The sequence below is a fragment of the Anas platyrhynchos genome, chromosome 2 (assembly GCF_047663525.1).
Source record: "Anas platyrhynchos isolate ZD024472 breed Pekin duck chromosome 2, IASCAAS_PekinDuck_T2T, whole genome shotgun sequence".
Lineage (NCBI taxonomy): Eukaryota > Metazoa > Chordata > Aves > Anseriformes > Anatidae > Anas > Anas platyrhynchos.
In genome coordinates, this window is record NC_092588.1 from 43,050,588 (window position 1) to 43,068,179 (window position 17,592).

At 42.2% G+C, this 17,592-nt stretch overlaps 1 protein-coding gene across 1 annotated transcript in view; it reads right to left on the reverse strand.

The window, feature by feature from the left end:
• CDH2 (cadherin 2) overlaps nucleotides 1-7,143 on the reverse strand; it is a 118,755-nt gene extending 111,612 nt beyond the window's left edge. Inside the window, exon 1 of the mRNA XM_027452186.3 lies at nucleotides 6,508-7,143. Coding sequence (XP_027307987.1) covers nucleotides 6,508-6,582 — 75 coding nt within the window. The 5' untranslated portion in view covers nucleotides 6,583-7,143. The remainder of the gene's footprint in view (nucleotides 1-6,507) is intronic.
• Nucleotides 7,144-17,592: the final 10,449 nt, after the last annotated feature.

Genomic DNA, 17,592 nt, shown 5'->3' on the forward strand with positions numbered 1-17,592 from the left:
ACTACAGAAGCGACTTCCTATCACAACACGCATCCTACATTTGCAGAACTGGGCTCTTAAATACTGCTTTCAAACAGGGCTGGTCTTGTTCCTTGTGCACATGCCATACACCACTGGAGTTCAGCAGAATCTATTTATCTGAAATATCAAAGTGTCTGCTTTTGCACTGTTTGCATTTGCGTGTACTACAACATCAGATTTCTTAATATTGATTGTAACACAAGGGAAGTTGTTCCTGAAAGACTTCTTTCTTTTATGCTCAATATAGCTAACTCCTATAGGAAAATAAGCCTACACAGTCAAATAAGAAATGGAAGGGTATGCATCAGAGAAAATATCATCCTATACACTTATAATTGGATGCATTACAGCTGCTAGTTGCCAAGTCCAGCCAATTCAAAGGGCATTATCGTGTGAAGCTCAAAACAAAGTCTTACTAATTATACGTATGACAGAGCAGGAACTGGGTATTTGAGCTCTCCCTCCTTAATAAGCAACATTAATTTGCAATTGTGACAGTAATGTTAAACTTGAGCACAGATCACAGAAACATCTGTGACTGTGTTTAGAGACTGGGTGTTTCTTCATTAATTTAAAGGCCAAAATTATACCCAGCATTCATTTACAACTTACCTAACTCTAGAGATTGTTTTACCCGTTTTTAGTTTTGTCTTAATACATCATCTGACATGATGCAATATGCTATACCAGGTGGATCTTAGGACGAGGTTTTACTAACCATCAAAACATAACAAGACATATGAAAGACCACAGGAGGATCATAGCCACATCTCTGATGTGCTTTGGGTGCAAAACTTCAAAATAGTTCATTATCTCTCCCATAATCTCTGATTTATTGCAAAGAGCTGCAACAGTTTATACCTCCACACTACTTAAGACAGTTGCACAGTACTCCAGAAAATATAGTAAAGTACAATTTGTTTTCAACTGTGGATTGCAACCGGAGAGAAAGAAAAGTGCCTTTCATTCAAACTGTTCTGGAAGCCAACAGCTTCCAGAGTCAGTGCCAGACCAAGTTCTCCCAGAGGTCATTGAGTTACCCATTTTTCAGCAACCCCAGAAATCCAGCTTCTTGAACCAATTCTCAAGACTCTTAAACACTTTCCCTAAACAACAGGATCTACAACTTCTACTATATAATTTGTTTTAAAATGGCCTTAGGCCACCGCCGTTTACCATAGGTTACTGTACTTTTGCAACTTTGAGAGTCTCACAAACCATGACGCCCACAGTCTCTTCTGTTAGCCTTAATTGAGAAACAAAGACTCACTTCATTTGCTTTACTAGATGTGGAGACATCTATGGGCATATCTGATACAAAGCTGAAATCTGGTGTGCAGTTTTCCCCCTTCCCTCAACTAGGAGCAGTGCACCTTCTAAAATGAGATTCTCTAGACAAGCAGTGTTGCTAGCAGAGGAAAAAAATATCTTAAAAATTCAGCTGGAAGACTAAAACCAAACAGAATTTCTGTTAAGTCTAAGTCACACTTCTGTACTGCATAAATAAACAAATAAAATTGGGCCTATGATTGACTACACATCCTCATTTCTTCAAAAAACGGAACTTCCTCTCTTTGATAGAGGTTGCACATGTTCAGCACCTCTGCCCATGAAAACTGCTGGTGATGTACACAGGAGGGCTCTGGGTTTTTCTGACCTTCAGGGGAGGCCTTACAAGGCTTATCTGGAAGAACTCTTTTGGGGGAATCACAAAATTTTAACTATGTCTTCAGCTGCTGGGTGATAATTATATGCTAATTATAAGGAATGGAGGAGTCCCTAGAGGAGTCTGTTGGTAAAAATATATTTTTAAATATGTCAAGGAGTGCCTAGAGGAGAGGATAAATGCACCTTCTGGATATACGATACTTAATTAAATACATGAATACTGACTAAAACCAAATAGTTTAAGTGAAATGTTGAAAAGACTTGGCAGTGATGTACCTTCCATCTTGGAAGCTGCAGATCCTGTATCTGTTTTCAAAAGCCAATTAAAAATAGAAAGCCTAATTTTCCTTCTTTATTCAGACAGAGCTCCCATGATCTTTCAGAGAGAACTGCAGGATCAAATCAAATTATCAAATTATGAATCACGCAGATTAGGTCATATAGCGATCTGCTGCTGCCACAAGAAAGCACAAGAAACTGGAACACAGTCCAGCACCCAGATGAAAAAAGTCCTTTGATCAGTCACAAACTACAAAATGCTCTTTAACAAAATACAAATCCTCCTGAAACTCATCCCACATGAATGCATAACACCTTTTTTGTGAAGTTCTCTCAAGGCTCACCTCTGCCTATACCAATATTAACTTGACCAACCAGTCTCAGTTCAGTGGTAGGTTAGGAAAATTGTTATTATAATGATCATTTTTAGTGCAAAATACGTTAAGTATTCTTTCCACCTTCATCAATCATCTGTGATTTGTCCCATTATATCTTGTATACAACTAGCATCACTGAGCTAGCAGATGTACAAAATGTATTAAGTAAGGATACTACATGGTCCTCCTATGTTTTATAACGAACAAACAAGTATTTTTTTTTTTTTTTACATAGGAACTTCAGAGGTTCTGATTCTTACTGGAACAAACTGATGTTTTACATGTGTACATTGTTTAAAGTAAATAAAATTTTTATCCTGTCGGGTGTCACTGCTAGCTGGTAAAATATTGGAAGGTTTTGTTTGTTTGCTTTTCAATTAAAAAGCATTCACAAAAAAACAAACAAACAAAAAAAAACAGTGAAAGTTTTACTATCAAATGATCCTCTTATTCAAGAAATAAAAGCCATTCAACAGTTCCTGCTCCCTACCACATGACAAAAAGTCCCTTACGCAAGACTGTCTGTAATGAGTAAAAATAACTTTACTCACAACTTCCTCAAGCTATTTTTAAATATACTCACTACACTACTACCACATAAATTTTCTTATGTATTACAGTGTTCAGTTATTAAAAAAATTAATAATTGAAATTACTGACATAAAAGTGTCATCAAAAATAATTAAGATGGGACATGACAGGACTCTTCTAATGATGTTTCTGGGAGTTTCTCCAATTTCTGGGAGCAGAAAGAAAAAAAATAAATGGTAAGTTTTTCAATTACATGTTCTCAACTAGATGTAGTTCAACAATACAGTAATTTAGGGCAATATTTTAAAACAGGTATCATAAAAATTACAAATTTGTCTTTAATTGACTTCTCCTTACATTAAATTGCACGCCTAGGTAGCAATACAACACACAAAGGGAGAGAGCAGAAGGCTTTCTAGAAAACATATGATTTACTAATTCGAAAATACTTAAGTTGACAATACAAGAGAATGTATACTTTCTGTTACGTAAGTATAATATACATTTATGACCTTGCTATAATATCTGTTTAGAGAATAAGAACTGTTTAATACAGAAAATGATCTCCTGTTTTGTCAACCATTGATTTCAATTCAAAAAATTCATTGTCTACTGAATCAACGTGTCCTATAATAGATACAAAAAGCACTTAAAAAAAAGTCATTTCTCAAATATGTATTTTAAAGTAATGCATCCAGTCTAATATCTAAAAAGAGATTTCTAAAAAGTACATGTATTTTCTACAATTATTGGAATTTTGAGGACGTGTCAGAGGCATCACTATCACCTAGACCAGACAGACAAGGAGGAGAGAGCTCTTTACTGCAGTATCCTGCCACATTTAAGTTTTCAGATTAAGTCTTTGAAGATGAAGCAAAAACAGAACACAAAGATCCACATCCAAAAAGGCTGAGCCACTCATATACGTATTCTGTTCTGGAATTTATGAAAAGTGTTATAAAATGCACTCAATTCACTTTCAAAGGAGTAATGATGTTTGAGTCCGACTCATTAATAGAGAGACACCCTTGAACTCATTTTTGTGGTTACACAATCACGTATTTACTATACTACTTAAAATAGACCGATTAAAAGAAATAAAATCTGAGCCACGTGTATGATGAGAGACAGAAGATGCATCCAGAATAAAAGATCTCGCTGCTACTTCTGCGCAAAACTGCGTTAATATGCCTCACCCTTGGTTCTGCCAGAGACAAGTGCTAGAGGTAAGAGGGTGGTTTGGCTGACAAGAAATTCAATCATTGGATTCACAGCTGAGGCAGCTTAACAGGAGTGTCATTTAGGGTAGTAGTTTTATCACCTGGATACATTTGCTAAGACCTGGAATAAGACCAAAACTGCCTGCAGAGAGTAATAACTTACATCCTCTGTCATCCTAATTCGAATTCAAACCAGTCTCCTACATGCAAAGGGCTCCGTAACTGCATTGTTATTTGTTTCTGATTAAGAAATGGACAACACCCACAGAGTGATCCCATCCCCTTGTACATAAAAACAGACTATTCCCTTTTTGAGCACTTAAATTCTGCTTCATTTTCCAGTTGATTTCTAACTGACCTTAGTTTCATTCCTGTAAACCTCCCAGGCTAGCTTTCCCAGTACTTCTCCCTCCCATCTTGTTGTTATCCCTGTTCCAAGAACAGCTGATGTTTTGGACAGAAAAGCAAATCTCACTCCTTTTATCCTCCCTTCTGTCAGGTTTTTCACATAGTACTTCCAGACTCATACTGATCTAGTTAATCAGCAAAATAAAGTGCAGTTGACATTCTCTTGCATCCCATGCACCTTACGCGTTGCCAAAAACCTAAAGCCCTATTTCCTGAACAGCAACAGAACCCACGGATCTGACTTAAAGTGTGCCTCCAGTTATGATCAAGCAATTCCATGTCTGCTTTTCTACAGCACTGATGAATGCCAAAGTGATCAATAACTTCAGAAAATAAAGGTAGAGAGCTCTTTTGTTGTAAAGGTTTGGAGACAGAAAAATAAAAAGTAGAAAGGTCCAACATGTCAGAAGAATCATATGTAAACAACCCTGTACAAAACCAAAAGTAGCAGGTATCAAGGCAAAAGAAAAAAAAAGTTACTGCTGCATCTTGCTTTTAAGGGTTCTTGGCAGTATGCATGAAAGAAAAAAAAAAAGCTTTTAAATGAAAGCGTTGTACAGACACAGGTCTATAAATCTGATTTCATACCCAAGTTCCAATTTTGTAACACACTATTAAAAATCAACCCTAACCTGATTTAATGGATACCCAAACAAGGGGGAAATTGGATTCCCCAACCGTAACATGCCAGTGACACTGAGTGATACATAAAAGCAGCGAGTCTAGTTCCTGTCCTTAATTCATAGCTTGTGCTTTAATTTCAAACCTGCCCTGGGTAGGAAAATAAATAAATAAATAAAAAAGATGGACTAAAAGCTTACTGCAGAATTTGTGCTTTAAAGATTTATTGAGATAGGCAAACTAAACAGAAGTGGAAGCGCATATGATAAACAACACATGAGGACTTGTGAAAAAAAAAAAAAAAAAAAGCAGCAGCACGAAGGGAAAAAATAAACCCAATCAAAAGCCGTCTGTACTGAAGGTTTTGGGTACTGAGAGAAAAAAAAAAAAAAAAAAAAAAAAAAAGGAAAGAAAAAAAACAATCCTGAAGTAGGCACATCACAAGTTTTCGAGCAGGGTGGCTGCTTTCACGTGGGAGACGCGGAGGGCCAGCCGGACACTGCTCCGCCACGCCAGCCGGACAGACGGACAGGCAGACAGCCCCGGGTCCCCAAAAGAAGAGGGAGAAAACCCCGGGCCGCCGCGGACCAGCATTTCAGCACCTCTCCGCCCGGAGCGAGCAGAAGCCGGGGCCCCCCCTCAGGGAGCGGGGGGACAGCGGGGTCGCTGCCGGCCCGGCGCTCACCATGGACAGGGGCCGCCCCCCCCCGGGGCTCTTTCCCCCCTCCCCAGCCCGGCAGAAATGCCCCGGCCGTCGGTGCCGTTAAGAGGCGCTGATCTGCGCCATCTGTCCCTCAGATTTACCGCCCCCTCCGCCCAGCCCCGACAGCACAAAGCCGCCGGGGGGGACACGCCGGACACCGGGACCCCTTCAGCCACCCCCTTCCACGCAGCCCGGAGCTGGCGGGGAGCCGGGACTCGCCCCCCGCGTTCAGCACTTCGCAGCCCGGGCCCGTCCCGCTGGAAATCCCCCCTCCACTCCGCTCCCCCCCTCCCCGTGCGGGCTGATTAAATTCTCGCCGGGAAGGGATTAGCGGGGCACGGCGGAGCGCCCCCCTCCCCAGCCCGAGGAGGGTCTCGGGACCCGCCGCCGCCCCGTTCCCCACGCGGGGCGCGCTCCGCTACTTTGTCCCCCGCGGCGACAAAGCGGGAGCCGGACCCCCCCCCCCAAACACCACCACCACCACGGCACCTGCCGTCCCCAAACCGATGGGGGCACCCCGCGGACCCCCTCCCTCCCCTCTCCCCGCAGCTGCCCCCCGAGCAGGTGTCCGGCACGACGGCGGCTGCCGCCTTCCCCGCGGCCCCCCGCCGCCTCTCCCCGCTTTCCCCCCCCGGTTCCCCGGCGGGGAACAAAGGAGCCGCAGCCCGGCCGCGCTTACCTGCTGCAGGGCCGCCAGCAGCAGCAGCGCCAGCGGCGGCAGGATCCGCGGCGGCGCTCCCGCTGCCCGGCACATGGAGGCGAGGAGGGGCGGCGGCGGCAGGGCGGCCCCCGGCAGTCCCGGGAGCGCGGCTGGAGCCCGGCGGAGCGGGGCGAGGGGTGCAGCGGGGAAAGGTCGGGCACCGGCTGTGTGCCCCCGCCTGCCTGCCTGCCTGCCTGCCGCGGCGCTGAGCTGCCGCCTGCCGCTCTAGCTCATGGGCAGCGATGCGGCGGGGGGGAGAGATAGGGAGAGAGAGAGAGAGAGAGAGAGGAGAGGAGGCGGAGGGTGGGTGAAACTCAGCTCTGGGTCAGGCTGCTTTTCTCTCCCCGCTGTGCAGAGGGTGGGCAGGGAGGAGGAGGAGGAGGATGGGCGAACAAAAGGCTGGGAGATAAGAAAGAAGTAGTCGCTGCTGCTGCTGCGAGGAGGAGGAGGAGGAGGAGGAGGCCGGTGCGGCGGCTGTGCCCGGCTCCGTGCCCCCGCCCGGATCGTGCCCGCCTCTCTCCTCCCCGCCGCGCTCAGCGCCTGAGCCCGGGCGTGCCGGCACCGCCGCTGCTCCGGCCCCAGCCCTGCTGCATGCTCTCCTCTCTCTCTCCCCCTTCACTTTCCTCTCTCCCTCTTTCTTCTCCTCCCTCCACCCCTCCCCCTGCACGCACAGCCCTCCGCCGAAGCGCAGCGATAACAATACCGAGCAGCCTCTGCCTGCCGTGAGTGTGCGTGTGTCTCTGTGTGTGTGTGTGTGTGTGTGTGCGTGTGTGTGTGTGTGTGTGTGTGCGCTCGCCCGGTGCCTGCCTCCCTGCCTCCTGCTGCTGCTGGCAGCTCCCCCTCCGCCTCCCGTCGCAGCACGGCCGATGCAGCACCGTGCGCTGCCCTTCCTCGCTCCCCGGGCCCTGCCGGCCTCGGGGGGGGAAGGGGGGGAAATAATAATAATAATTAAAAAAATAATTAAAAAAAAAAAATCGCGACCCGCTAACTTAGTGTGCTGCAATTGGAGGGCACAACTTGCTGGGGAGGGAGGGCCCGGCCCCGCGGTGCCCCTCGGGGGATGCTGGATGCAGGGCGAAGCCCACCGGGGGCTCCGGGACGCCACCAGCTGCCCCCTGGCTGCTGCCGGCGCCGCAAGTTTCTCGCAACTGCTACGGCTTCACGGGGTGCTTTGGGTTTTTATTGTTATTTTTTAATTCCCTCCTGTTATTACCCCCCCCATCCCCGCTCTCCGCTTTATTCCCAGCTACCTGCTGAATTTATCAGCGAGTGTTTTCAAAGGCTCCTTGGCCGGCGCCGCAGTCCGCGGGGCCAAAAATGTGGGAGCGTGCATAGCGGAAAGAAACCGGGAGCCTTGCTGGGCGAGCGCTTAGAGGAGCAGGGATCAGTGCTGGGTCATTTGCAGGGCTGGCAAAGATCTCCCCTCGCCCGCAGGTCACTGAGCAGAGTTGTTTTGTGTCCATGCACCAGAGCTCCCAGCCCGGGACATAATAAGGGGAGGATCTGGCTTGATTGTCTGATCTCATGAAGTGTCGATTTTAAATGGTGTGTTATTTATTCTAAAGCATCTTATTTTACACTTGAGCTTGCAAGTAAAATACTTTCAATCTCTGCTTTTTTTTTTTTTTTTTTTTTTTTTTTTTTTTTTTTTGTTCTTATTTCTCTGCTTTAGAAAATAACGCAAAACGCCGTGCTCGGGGCTTTGCAAGAAAACACCGGCTTTGCTTTTATGTTTTGTCGGGGACAGGCGGGGTAAGTACAGGCTTGCACGATGCCGGTTTCATTAGCTTCGAAATTGAAAATAACCGGTCGCTTGCGAGCTGCCATGCAGCTGTTTACCCAAGTCAGGGAGAGGCAGAAAAAGCCAGCAGCGGCGGGGGAGCTGCGCGCAGCCGGTGCCGTGCCGAGCCGCGGCAGCAGCCGGGCCGGGGGCGAGCCAGGAGCCACCCGAGGGCATCGAAAGGCAGAGGAGAATCAAGCGAGGAGACAGCCCGGAATAGAAAAACAGCCCCCCCATCCCATCCCATCCCATCCCATCCCATCCCATCCCATCCCATCCCATCCCATCCCATCCCATTCCCCAGCCTTTTTTTTTTTTTTTTTTTTTTTCTAGTTATAGCCCATGAAATTGTTAGTGGACCAAGAGTTGCGACGAGCAATAAATGATGGAAATGAAGGCTGGCAATGAGGCTCTGGATTAAAAGTCAACCTGGGACTAGGACAAAGTGAGCAGGAACAGCGCTGCTGATGCGTGTATCCTGTTACGAGGATGAGTTTCCCGAGTTGGCACCTGCCGGACCAGCGTGTGCTCTGTCAGGTCTAAGGCCTTACCCCGAGATTTTGCTTGTGCCTGCTGATGAAATGTTCTCTTTCCTCAAGTAACAGATTTCTATTTGTGTTTTCTGGTAGGTAGACATAATAGTAACATTTGTTAATTACTCTGTTTGAGCATTTATTCAGTTTTACAAGTGCTCTACAAAATGCAAAGCATACCATATAAACACCTCCATAAACCAACTGTCTGACGAGAGTAATTACCTAGCACGGAGAGGAGCCTGGCCCCTCATATTCCCTCAACCCATCCATCCCTACAGGCCTGAAAAAATAAAAGGCTCTGCAGCATATCTGGAAGGTTACCAGATCTGAGCTCTGGCTGATGCCTCTTAACGGTTCTGCTGCTGCCTTTAAATTACTTAGCAGAAATAGTAACGCTGGCAGAAAAATTGCTCTCACCAACACTGTTCTACTGAATCTTTTAGTCTTGAACATGTTTCTATCAAGCAGGTGGCTTCCCTCATTTACACAGCTGTAACCAAAAGTGCCCTCCGGCTCATGGAGTTTCCCAGTTCTGGGTGCTGTGATCAAGAGAAACTAATTGAGCAGGGGTGGCTTATACTTTTTGAGGCAGAATCTCTGCACTGAATCTTTTTGTGGGTGAGAGGCATATGTCTGGGAGAGCGCAGCAGAGGAGAAACTTGGGAGTTTCTTTTCTTGGGAGACATGGATGGCTCCTCGGGGCTTCTGCTATTGATCTGTAGGATGAGCCCCAGAAAACAGCTTCTTACAGAAATAATCTGACAATAATTGGGCATAGCTGGAGATTCAGAGTTAGAACTGATACTAAATTGAGATCATCAGCCCTTTTTGCATATATCATGCAAAAGTCATCAAATGGTGACGATTTCTGGCCAATATTCAAACAAGTGATTTAGAGCTCGAAGGGTTTATCTCATAACTCAGCCACAGATTGCATTTGTGAGTGTATTCTAAGTAGTATAAAAATAATGGACATAAGTTAATGTTCAACCTAGGAGATCTCAAGGGCTTCCAGAAAAAAAACTTGTTAAAATTCCATGATTAAGTTGAAGAGAGGATTAGGGTAATTCCCATGTTAGTCATGGAGTTGAGTCTCTCTTTCAACTTGTCCAAATTAATTTTCATTCCTAGGGTTCATAAAAATTCTGTAAAAAATGAATGTTTTCAATTTGGAACATACTAGTGTGCTCACAGCTTCAAATATTTTGAAAAATAAAAGAACTTTTCCCGTGTGGGCCTATCCTTATGTTTAATCTGCCAGGTACTGCCACTACCACTGTCCTCAATTCAAATTATGCAAATTAAGCACTTTACTGACAATTTAGGCCTTGATCTGACAAACATTTATACAGGAGATCTCAGCAAATTCAGTCACACTACACACTGCATACCACTGCTCATAGGCCTAAATATTTACAAGATGGAGGCCATACTCCATTATTTAGAATTAATAATGGAGGGATAAAGATAATGAGCAAAAGTACTTAAGGGCATATTAGTTTACCCACTTTTATTGCTTTCTTCATTACATCTCACGAAATATCTGTCGTTGATAAACAAAATAAAACACCTAATTAATAGCTTGTTCATTCCCTGCAATCTCCTTTTCTTTCTGAGGACATTCGGTTCTTAATAAGGTTTTTTATCACAGTAATGGCAAAAACAGTATTTTTTTTTCCTACTTCACACATCCAAAATTCCCAAGGGTGGAGATTTTTTGAATTATAAGGTTGTTTATCAGTGGCAACACTTGAAAATAATTGTTTTAGGAAGTAGATAATCATGCATGGCCAGGGAGAATGGAGTTTTATGTAGATAGTGTCAAGTGGGAAAGAAAAACTGAGTGAAAACTGAGTGGCGTAGATGCCAAAACAGCTTAAATATTTTTCAAATTGGGGTACTAAGAACTTTGCTGTTAGAGCTGCTTTCTCTTACTTCAGTAAAAAAAAAAAGGTGACCCCTTGAATTACGTGTTCTGAGTGCTTTTCTTAATTTACAATTTCATGTTTATCACCTATGAGAACTGAAAATAAAAGTTCTAATTGTTCTTTTATTTAGGCAAATAGTCTTCAGGAAAAAAAATAAAAGTCCTAGGAGTAGGTAATATTTACTCGAATGTGTCTTTTAATTTATTACAGAACTTAACCAATTTACCTTCATGGGCTTTCCTGGCGCTATCGTTACCTAACATGCAAGTTTCTTCAGTCTGCTTCTTACGTCGAGACAATGCAGGGCATGGAAAGGTAACTAAAGCTGCAGCAGTTTGTGAGCTGTTGTGCTCAATTTTGAAAACCAGCAAGGTTAGGATGAAAAAAATGTTGTATATAGCAGTTCTCTTTCTGCTTTAGCAACCCTCATCAGCATTAATCACTTTTTATCCTATATATGTTAAAATATATACATATGATGTGGAAGAGCATGTTTTTTTTGCTTTTTCTGATAAATCATATCTGCCACCACTTACATTTCTGTTAATTGCTAGTACATTTTGCAAAGGATTTCTCTATAGAGAAGATGCTGAGCATATTCAGTACAGCTGTGATACAACATATTTGCATATTGTGTAATTTGCTTTATGTCTATACCCTATGTTTGGTGATTTAAAAATCAACATAGTGAAGCTTAGTGTGTTCTTCTAGAGGGTCTCATTCAGCATTACTGCCCAAAACTGTTTGGTCTGGAGATTTTCTGTTGAAAATCAAGACAGAGGAAAAGATCTGGTCAGCATAGCATCTCTATTCAGAGTCATATATCTTCAACAACAACAAAATATTATCTTCCAGAACAAGACCCTAATCATATGGCATGACTGAAAGGATGAAAGCTTGGAACAAGGGCCTATGATAATTTCTAATCACCACAGAAGAAAGTTTTACAGTTTCATAGAACCATTTCATTAGCGAGTAGGCCAATAGAAGGAATTGGGCTTGCCTCTTAAAAAGCTAGTTTTACTAAATGAAACCTTATTTTTTTTAATTGCTAATATATTTATTTATTTGAAGTGAAGTACTTCCTTTTTCTTGATCTCACTGAAATCTAGTAACCATGTTATTGTCTTGGGATCAGAAGTCTTATCTTTTTCATACTAATGCAGTCTGTAGAGATCCTCTTTAGCCATAGCCAAATTTTACTGGCATGATACCTGTTAGTTTCTCTAAAAATTATGTAACACCTTAAAAAAAGAAATGTTGTAAACTTCCACATCAACCTTATTACTCTTGACTTCTAGGTAATAAAAATTATGAAACTGGAACTCTAATTATTTATGGTAAACCACCATAGATAATAATTTGCTTTAATTAAATTGTAAAAGGGAGCTGCCATATGGATTGCCCCTTCCACTATTAAACAGAGATTTTAACAACATCTGTAGTTAAATTTGCCTAATATTTTTATACCAAAATCTTATTTTCATTTACTATTCCCCTCCCTCTTTTTTTTTTTTATTAGTTAACAAGATGAAATTCTCTGTGCTGGCCAGCTGTTTTGAGCCAAGTGCTTTATGAAAACTTGAGAAAATTTTGTTTGTCCTTTTTGAAGAATGAGATTAAGGAAAATATTTTATTTTTGTTATAACATTATTATTGCCATCCCATTGAGGGATTTCACTCCCAGACTCCGGAGCTTAGACTTTCTGACCTTGGAAGAAGTACAGTTCTTACATTGAGGTTGTGTCTTTCTCAGATCACTGATAAGGTCGACCAGATCTGTCATTGTTATTGATCTGAACATTAGGTTTTTGTATTTCAGAGGAGTTTCATAGCTATATACCCTGAAGAATCCATCTGCATCTAATATGCCTCTTATTCTTCCAATAGCTTCTGTATTGCAAAAATTCTGTATACAAACCATCTACATTGAACAAATGATGTACCCTATTTGGAGACTGCAGGAGCTGCTCTGGTGTTTCCAAGAGTCTCTGGTATACTAAGCTGCGGAGAGATGCTAGGGAGAGATGTCTATTTTCATGTCCTCATTGCCTCCCTTGAAAGGCCCCAACAGCGTGGAGGAGGAGCTGGGTCTGACTGCTGTCTCAAAGGGTAAACTGAGGGAGAGGACTGAGACAATATTTCTCTTGGAAATAAAATTGTAGTGCTTTAAGATTTACTTGTTCACAGGCCGACAGAAACATATGGCTTCCGTCAGTGAAAAAATTGTTGTCAGTATAAGCTGTAGTTGCACTTCACAGATACCTCCCTTTGTAGTGGATTATAATAGTGATAATTATGTTTTCCATAGGAAAATGTGAAGGTAGAATATAAAGTGGCCCAGCATGATAATATAATTGGTATCCTGTTGATACCATTTTCTGGTTCAAGGAAAGAAAATGCAATTACAAAAAGTGAGTTTTAGATCACAGTCAATGTTCCCAAAAGTTGCAGATTAAAATACACATTTTACAGGGTTTGTTCCAAGGATGCAAGAAGTTCAGAGACTTTAGAAAATGAGGACATTTTGGATCCAAGCACCTGAAAATTTGTTTTTATTTGATAACTAAATTGATAATATTAGTATTCTTATTCAAAGTGTTTGCAACCTGGCTGCAGAAATTCACTCCAAGTTAAAATTTGACACACAGTGAAATACCCATGCTTCAATATTTTACATAATTTCAGAGGAATTGAAAAAAAAATCATCTGAAATGATAAAAAAAATCATCTGATTAAAAAAAAACTTCCTTGTTGTGAATCATTTTCACATTAGCAGGACTTCAAAAGGGCTTTCTTTTCTGAGGCGATCTTCTGTCTGTTTTGCAATAATGCACATCTAAAATATCCCTAAATGCTGTATGAATTTATGTAACTTGGTCATAATCTAAACTTTGGAAAGTCTCTAAACATTGATTCATGGAGGAAGAATACCCTCCTTTAAGGGAACTGTGTTAAAGCAGCCTGGATCCCTGGAAGCATGGAGATTTGGGGTTTGGGCCTCATGACGCCAGGCCCTTCCTGCAGAAAGCTAGCAACTCAACACGTTTGAGAGGGATGGTGGGAAGACCGATCTCTGCAGACACAGCTGTGTCTGAAACTGGGCTCTTTCAAACAAAAGGAGTTGTTCCTCTGGCACTGTGATTTATTAGCCTTCACAGCTGTCCATTTTGTCTCTTCCAAGAGGCCTCCATCCCTGGAGCTGAGGGAAACAGCTTATACCCCTCCTCACCAGTATGCAGTCCAACATGTTAGGTCAAATAGGAGCTAAACTGCTGAAAAGTGCCCCAGAAAGCTACCTGCAGATGATTTAAAAACAACAACAACAAGAGAAAAGCATTGTTACTGTGAGACCAAGAGGTAGGAGGGCTGCTTGGACTGAGGTGTTAACACCTCAACAGTTAACAGCCCCAGCAAGATGAACTCCTAAATCTGCGCCAGTCGTCCTTATCAACCTTGCTCTGCTGCTTCTCACCTTTAGCACCCTTGGGAGCTGCTGAGTGCTCATCATACTTGAAAATTTGTCCCATTTTTAACAGAGCTTTGACAGAAGCATTTGGGAGTTGAAATGTAGAATATGTATGTTATTTTAAATGTAGTCCCCAATTTGTTTCTGTGTTGAGGAGCACTATTCAGTACATATGCTGATTCCAAAAATAAAAACAAAAATCTAGGACTCTTTGGCTTTAAAATAAACTCTATTACTTTTTCTCCACTGCTAATGGATCACATCCACTGTTTATATATTCTAAAGTCAGAGGGGACCGTTTTCATCATTTATTTTGACCTCACTGTAACACAGGCTCAAGAATATTGCCTGGTAATTTTCCCAACAGGGCCAATAACTTGTGCAGAGGCAGGGCATGTTTTTAAGGCAGAGATGGAGGTTTGTTTTAAAGTGACAGAACCCACCACAAGTCTTGTGTGTTGCAGTTAATTTTTCCCAGTGAATATTGTTCTTGAGTGGAAACTCTCACTTCACAAGTCAGTGACAGACGCATTTTCAGCCACGCCTGGGCCTTTCTTTGAACCACTTCAGAGAGGGTGCAACATCAGCTGCTGCTATAGGGGAAGCTGTTCACAGCTCCAGAACTGCAGGCAACAGCAGGGAGCTCAGCAGGGGCTAAACACCCGAACATTCGCTTTGATTCGCAGAAAGAGTTTGCATCCAGCATTGAGCTGCGTGCTGCTGCTACCTGGACTGATGCTACCCCAGTGGTATCTCTATTACACAGTAGTTATTCTACAGCCAAGAATAGCTTTTTTTTTGGAGAAAAAACAAATAAACATTGAAATTGCTTATACGCCTCACAAGGTTTTTCAGGAATTCTTTATGCATGTTTGTGATTTACTTTAAAATCATTTGAATAGAAATGTTAGATATCCTAGATTAAATGAATGAAAGTCTATAGGCTGACCTTTCATGTAATATTGGTCATAAAATACTGCTGAAATAATTGCTGCCTGAACTAGGTACTTTTAAAAAAATCAACTTTAATTGAAAAACTACTGATGTTGGAGAATCTAATGTTACATGTAGGAGCAAGTTGTGCTGTTAGATGGTTACCCTTTCCTTTAAAAATATCTGTGTCATGACTAGACTGCATTTATCTAACTTGTCTAATTTCCAGACAATAACTCTTGTTATTTCTTTCAGCAATAAGCTGAAGAGTTGCTTTTTCATGTTTCTGTTCCTGGTATTGGAACTATAGACCAGTTACATTTGATAAGTCTGCACTTTTCCTCATTAAGCTAACTGAAGCAAAGTCTTTGAGTATTTAATTAAAACTCATAGGTTTCCAATCATTTAATAAATGTTCTAGTTCTTCCATGACCCTCTAATTTTAAAAATGCTGCTTGAAATACCGGTACTAGCACTGCACAGTGTATTTCACTAGTAGCTGTAGTCATTTGAAAGACCGAAATAATGCATGTACCAGATTCCTGTTCAATGATCCCATGTCAACAAATACAATGATCACATTAATCCTTTTGTCACACTGTTTCTTTGGTTATCAGTTGGCTCCCCAGTCAGAATCACAGCTTACCAAAATAGCATTTCTCTCTCTGAAACACACCCTGCAGTATTTGTTCCCAGGCATCTGACTTTTACAGGAAGAACCCTCATTTTCCTTTGCACTGAAGCTTTTGTAAATACATTCTTTGCAGCTCCAGTTCTGGCAGCCTTCCACTTCCATCCCACACTGATCACTTTACATCTCTCTGTATTCTCTCCTCACACTTACTTGGAGTCATCATGACCAGACTGCCTCTACAAGTAAGTGCCCTTGGGAAGCTGGGAGTGCCCCACTCCTCTAAGTAACTGAGTTTCTGTATCCATTAAAGCATACATGTCCCCTTTGATTCTGCCTGAACATGCTCTGGTCTTCTGAAGAGTGGCATGTGTAGTCCCACCTTGAGATGAGTCAATAAGTGGTAAACATGTACGATATTTTAAGAACTAACAAATAAATGTCTCTAAATTTGGGCCTCACGTCAATTTCTAAAAAGTTGCAGCAGAGGAACTGAAGGACAAGGGGATCAGAACAGGACTGATAATATTGGATGTGCCACCATTTTGAGGAGCTGGAACAAACATCAAACCAAAGAATTGTGTTGTTTAGTTTTCCCACCAAAGAAAGCAAGCAAACAAAAAACCCTCCCACCCAAACAAACAACAAAACAAAAACAACCAAATGAAAAAAACAAACAATCAAACAAAAACACAAATTATGTGTTTCATTGTGATTCATTGCTGTGCCTTTCCATTGTAAGGACTAAATGCCAGGCCTTGGGTTGATTTGGAGTTTTGTGTGAATATTACTCTCTCTCACAGCTATTCCTTAATGGTACTGTTAACTCCATAGAGTCACAGTGCTGTGTAATCTCCATAAACTTCAGTCTGAACTGGATGACCCTGCTGAGCAGCTTTTAATAGTTTTGAAAAGGGTTCATTCTTTTGGCAGACTCTGCACATTTCACATACATATCCATACCATGACTCAGTCCCTAGAATCACAATACCAGCTCTTTTTGAGAAAAAGAAATCTTACAATTATTGCTGCCAAAGACAGTGTCCTGCTGCATGATGGCCAGAAGCAAACTCCAGACCATTGCTTGCAAATGCAGAGGTGAGATTTTCTCCTTCCCATATTCCTTGAGAGTTTAAACATGTTAGGGTTTTAGCTGCTCTGTTTTTCATTGACAGCAACTTCATATTGCAGGTAAACTCAGCCATTCATTAGCCCTTTCAACTCAAGTGAACAAATTGTATGAATGAATACAAGACTGTAAAAGATATAATATCCATGCACAGAATCTTCCCCCCAAATATGTTAACTCTTCTGCTGAAAAAAAAAAAAAAAAAAAAAAAAAGTGGTGTATCATTTAGCAGGTGCTGATTTAGAAGTAATTCCTAAATTTATTCTCTTCCTGGTATCATATGTCCCATAAAGGCATGGAACCTAATAATCCTGTATGAGAAGTTTTCAACGTATCTTCTCCGTAACAGGTTGGCATGACTTGAGTAACAAGAGCCTCTCAATGACATAGCAATTTGCTCAGATTAATTTCTGTGAGAGACCCTTTCAAAGGCTGCAGGTTTCTGATATCTGGTCTCCTGGTCATCACTGCTCCTACAGAGAATGAGCAAATGGGATTTACATGTGCTGAAGTGTCACTTCAGTATGGAGATGGGATGTGGCTACAGCTCACACCTAGAATTGGGGCATTTAAAGCATTTGTAAATTCTCCACTTTTCCTCCAAAACAGGACTTTGGGAGGAAAAGACAACCAAGCATGTGATGCTTTGCAGAGCAGG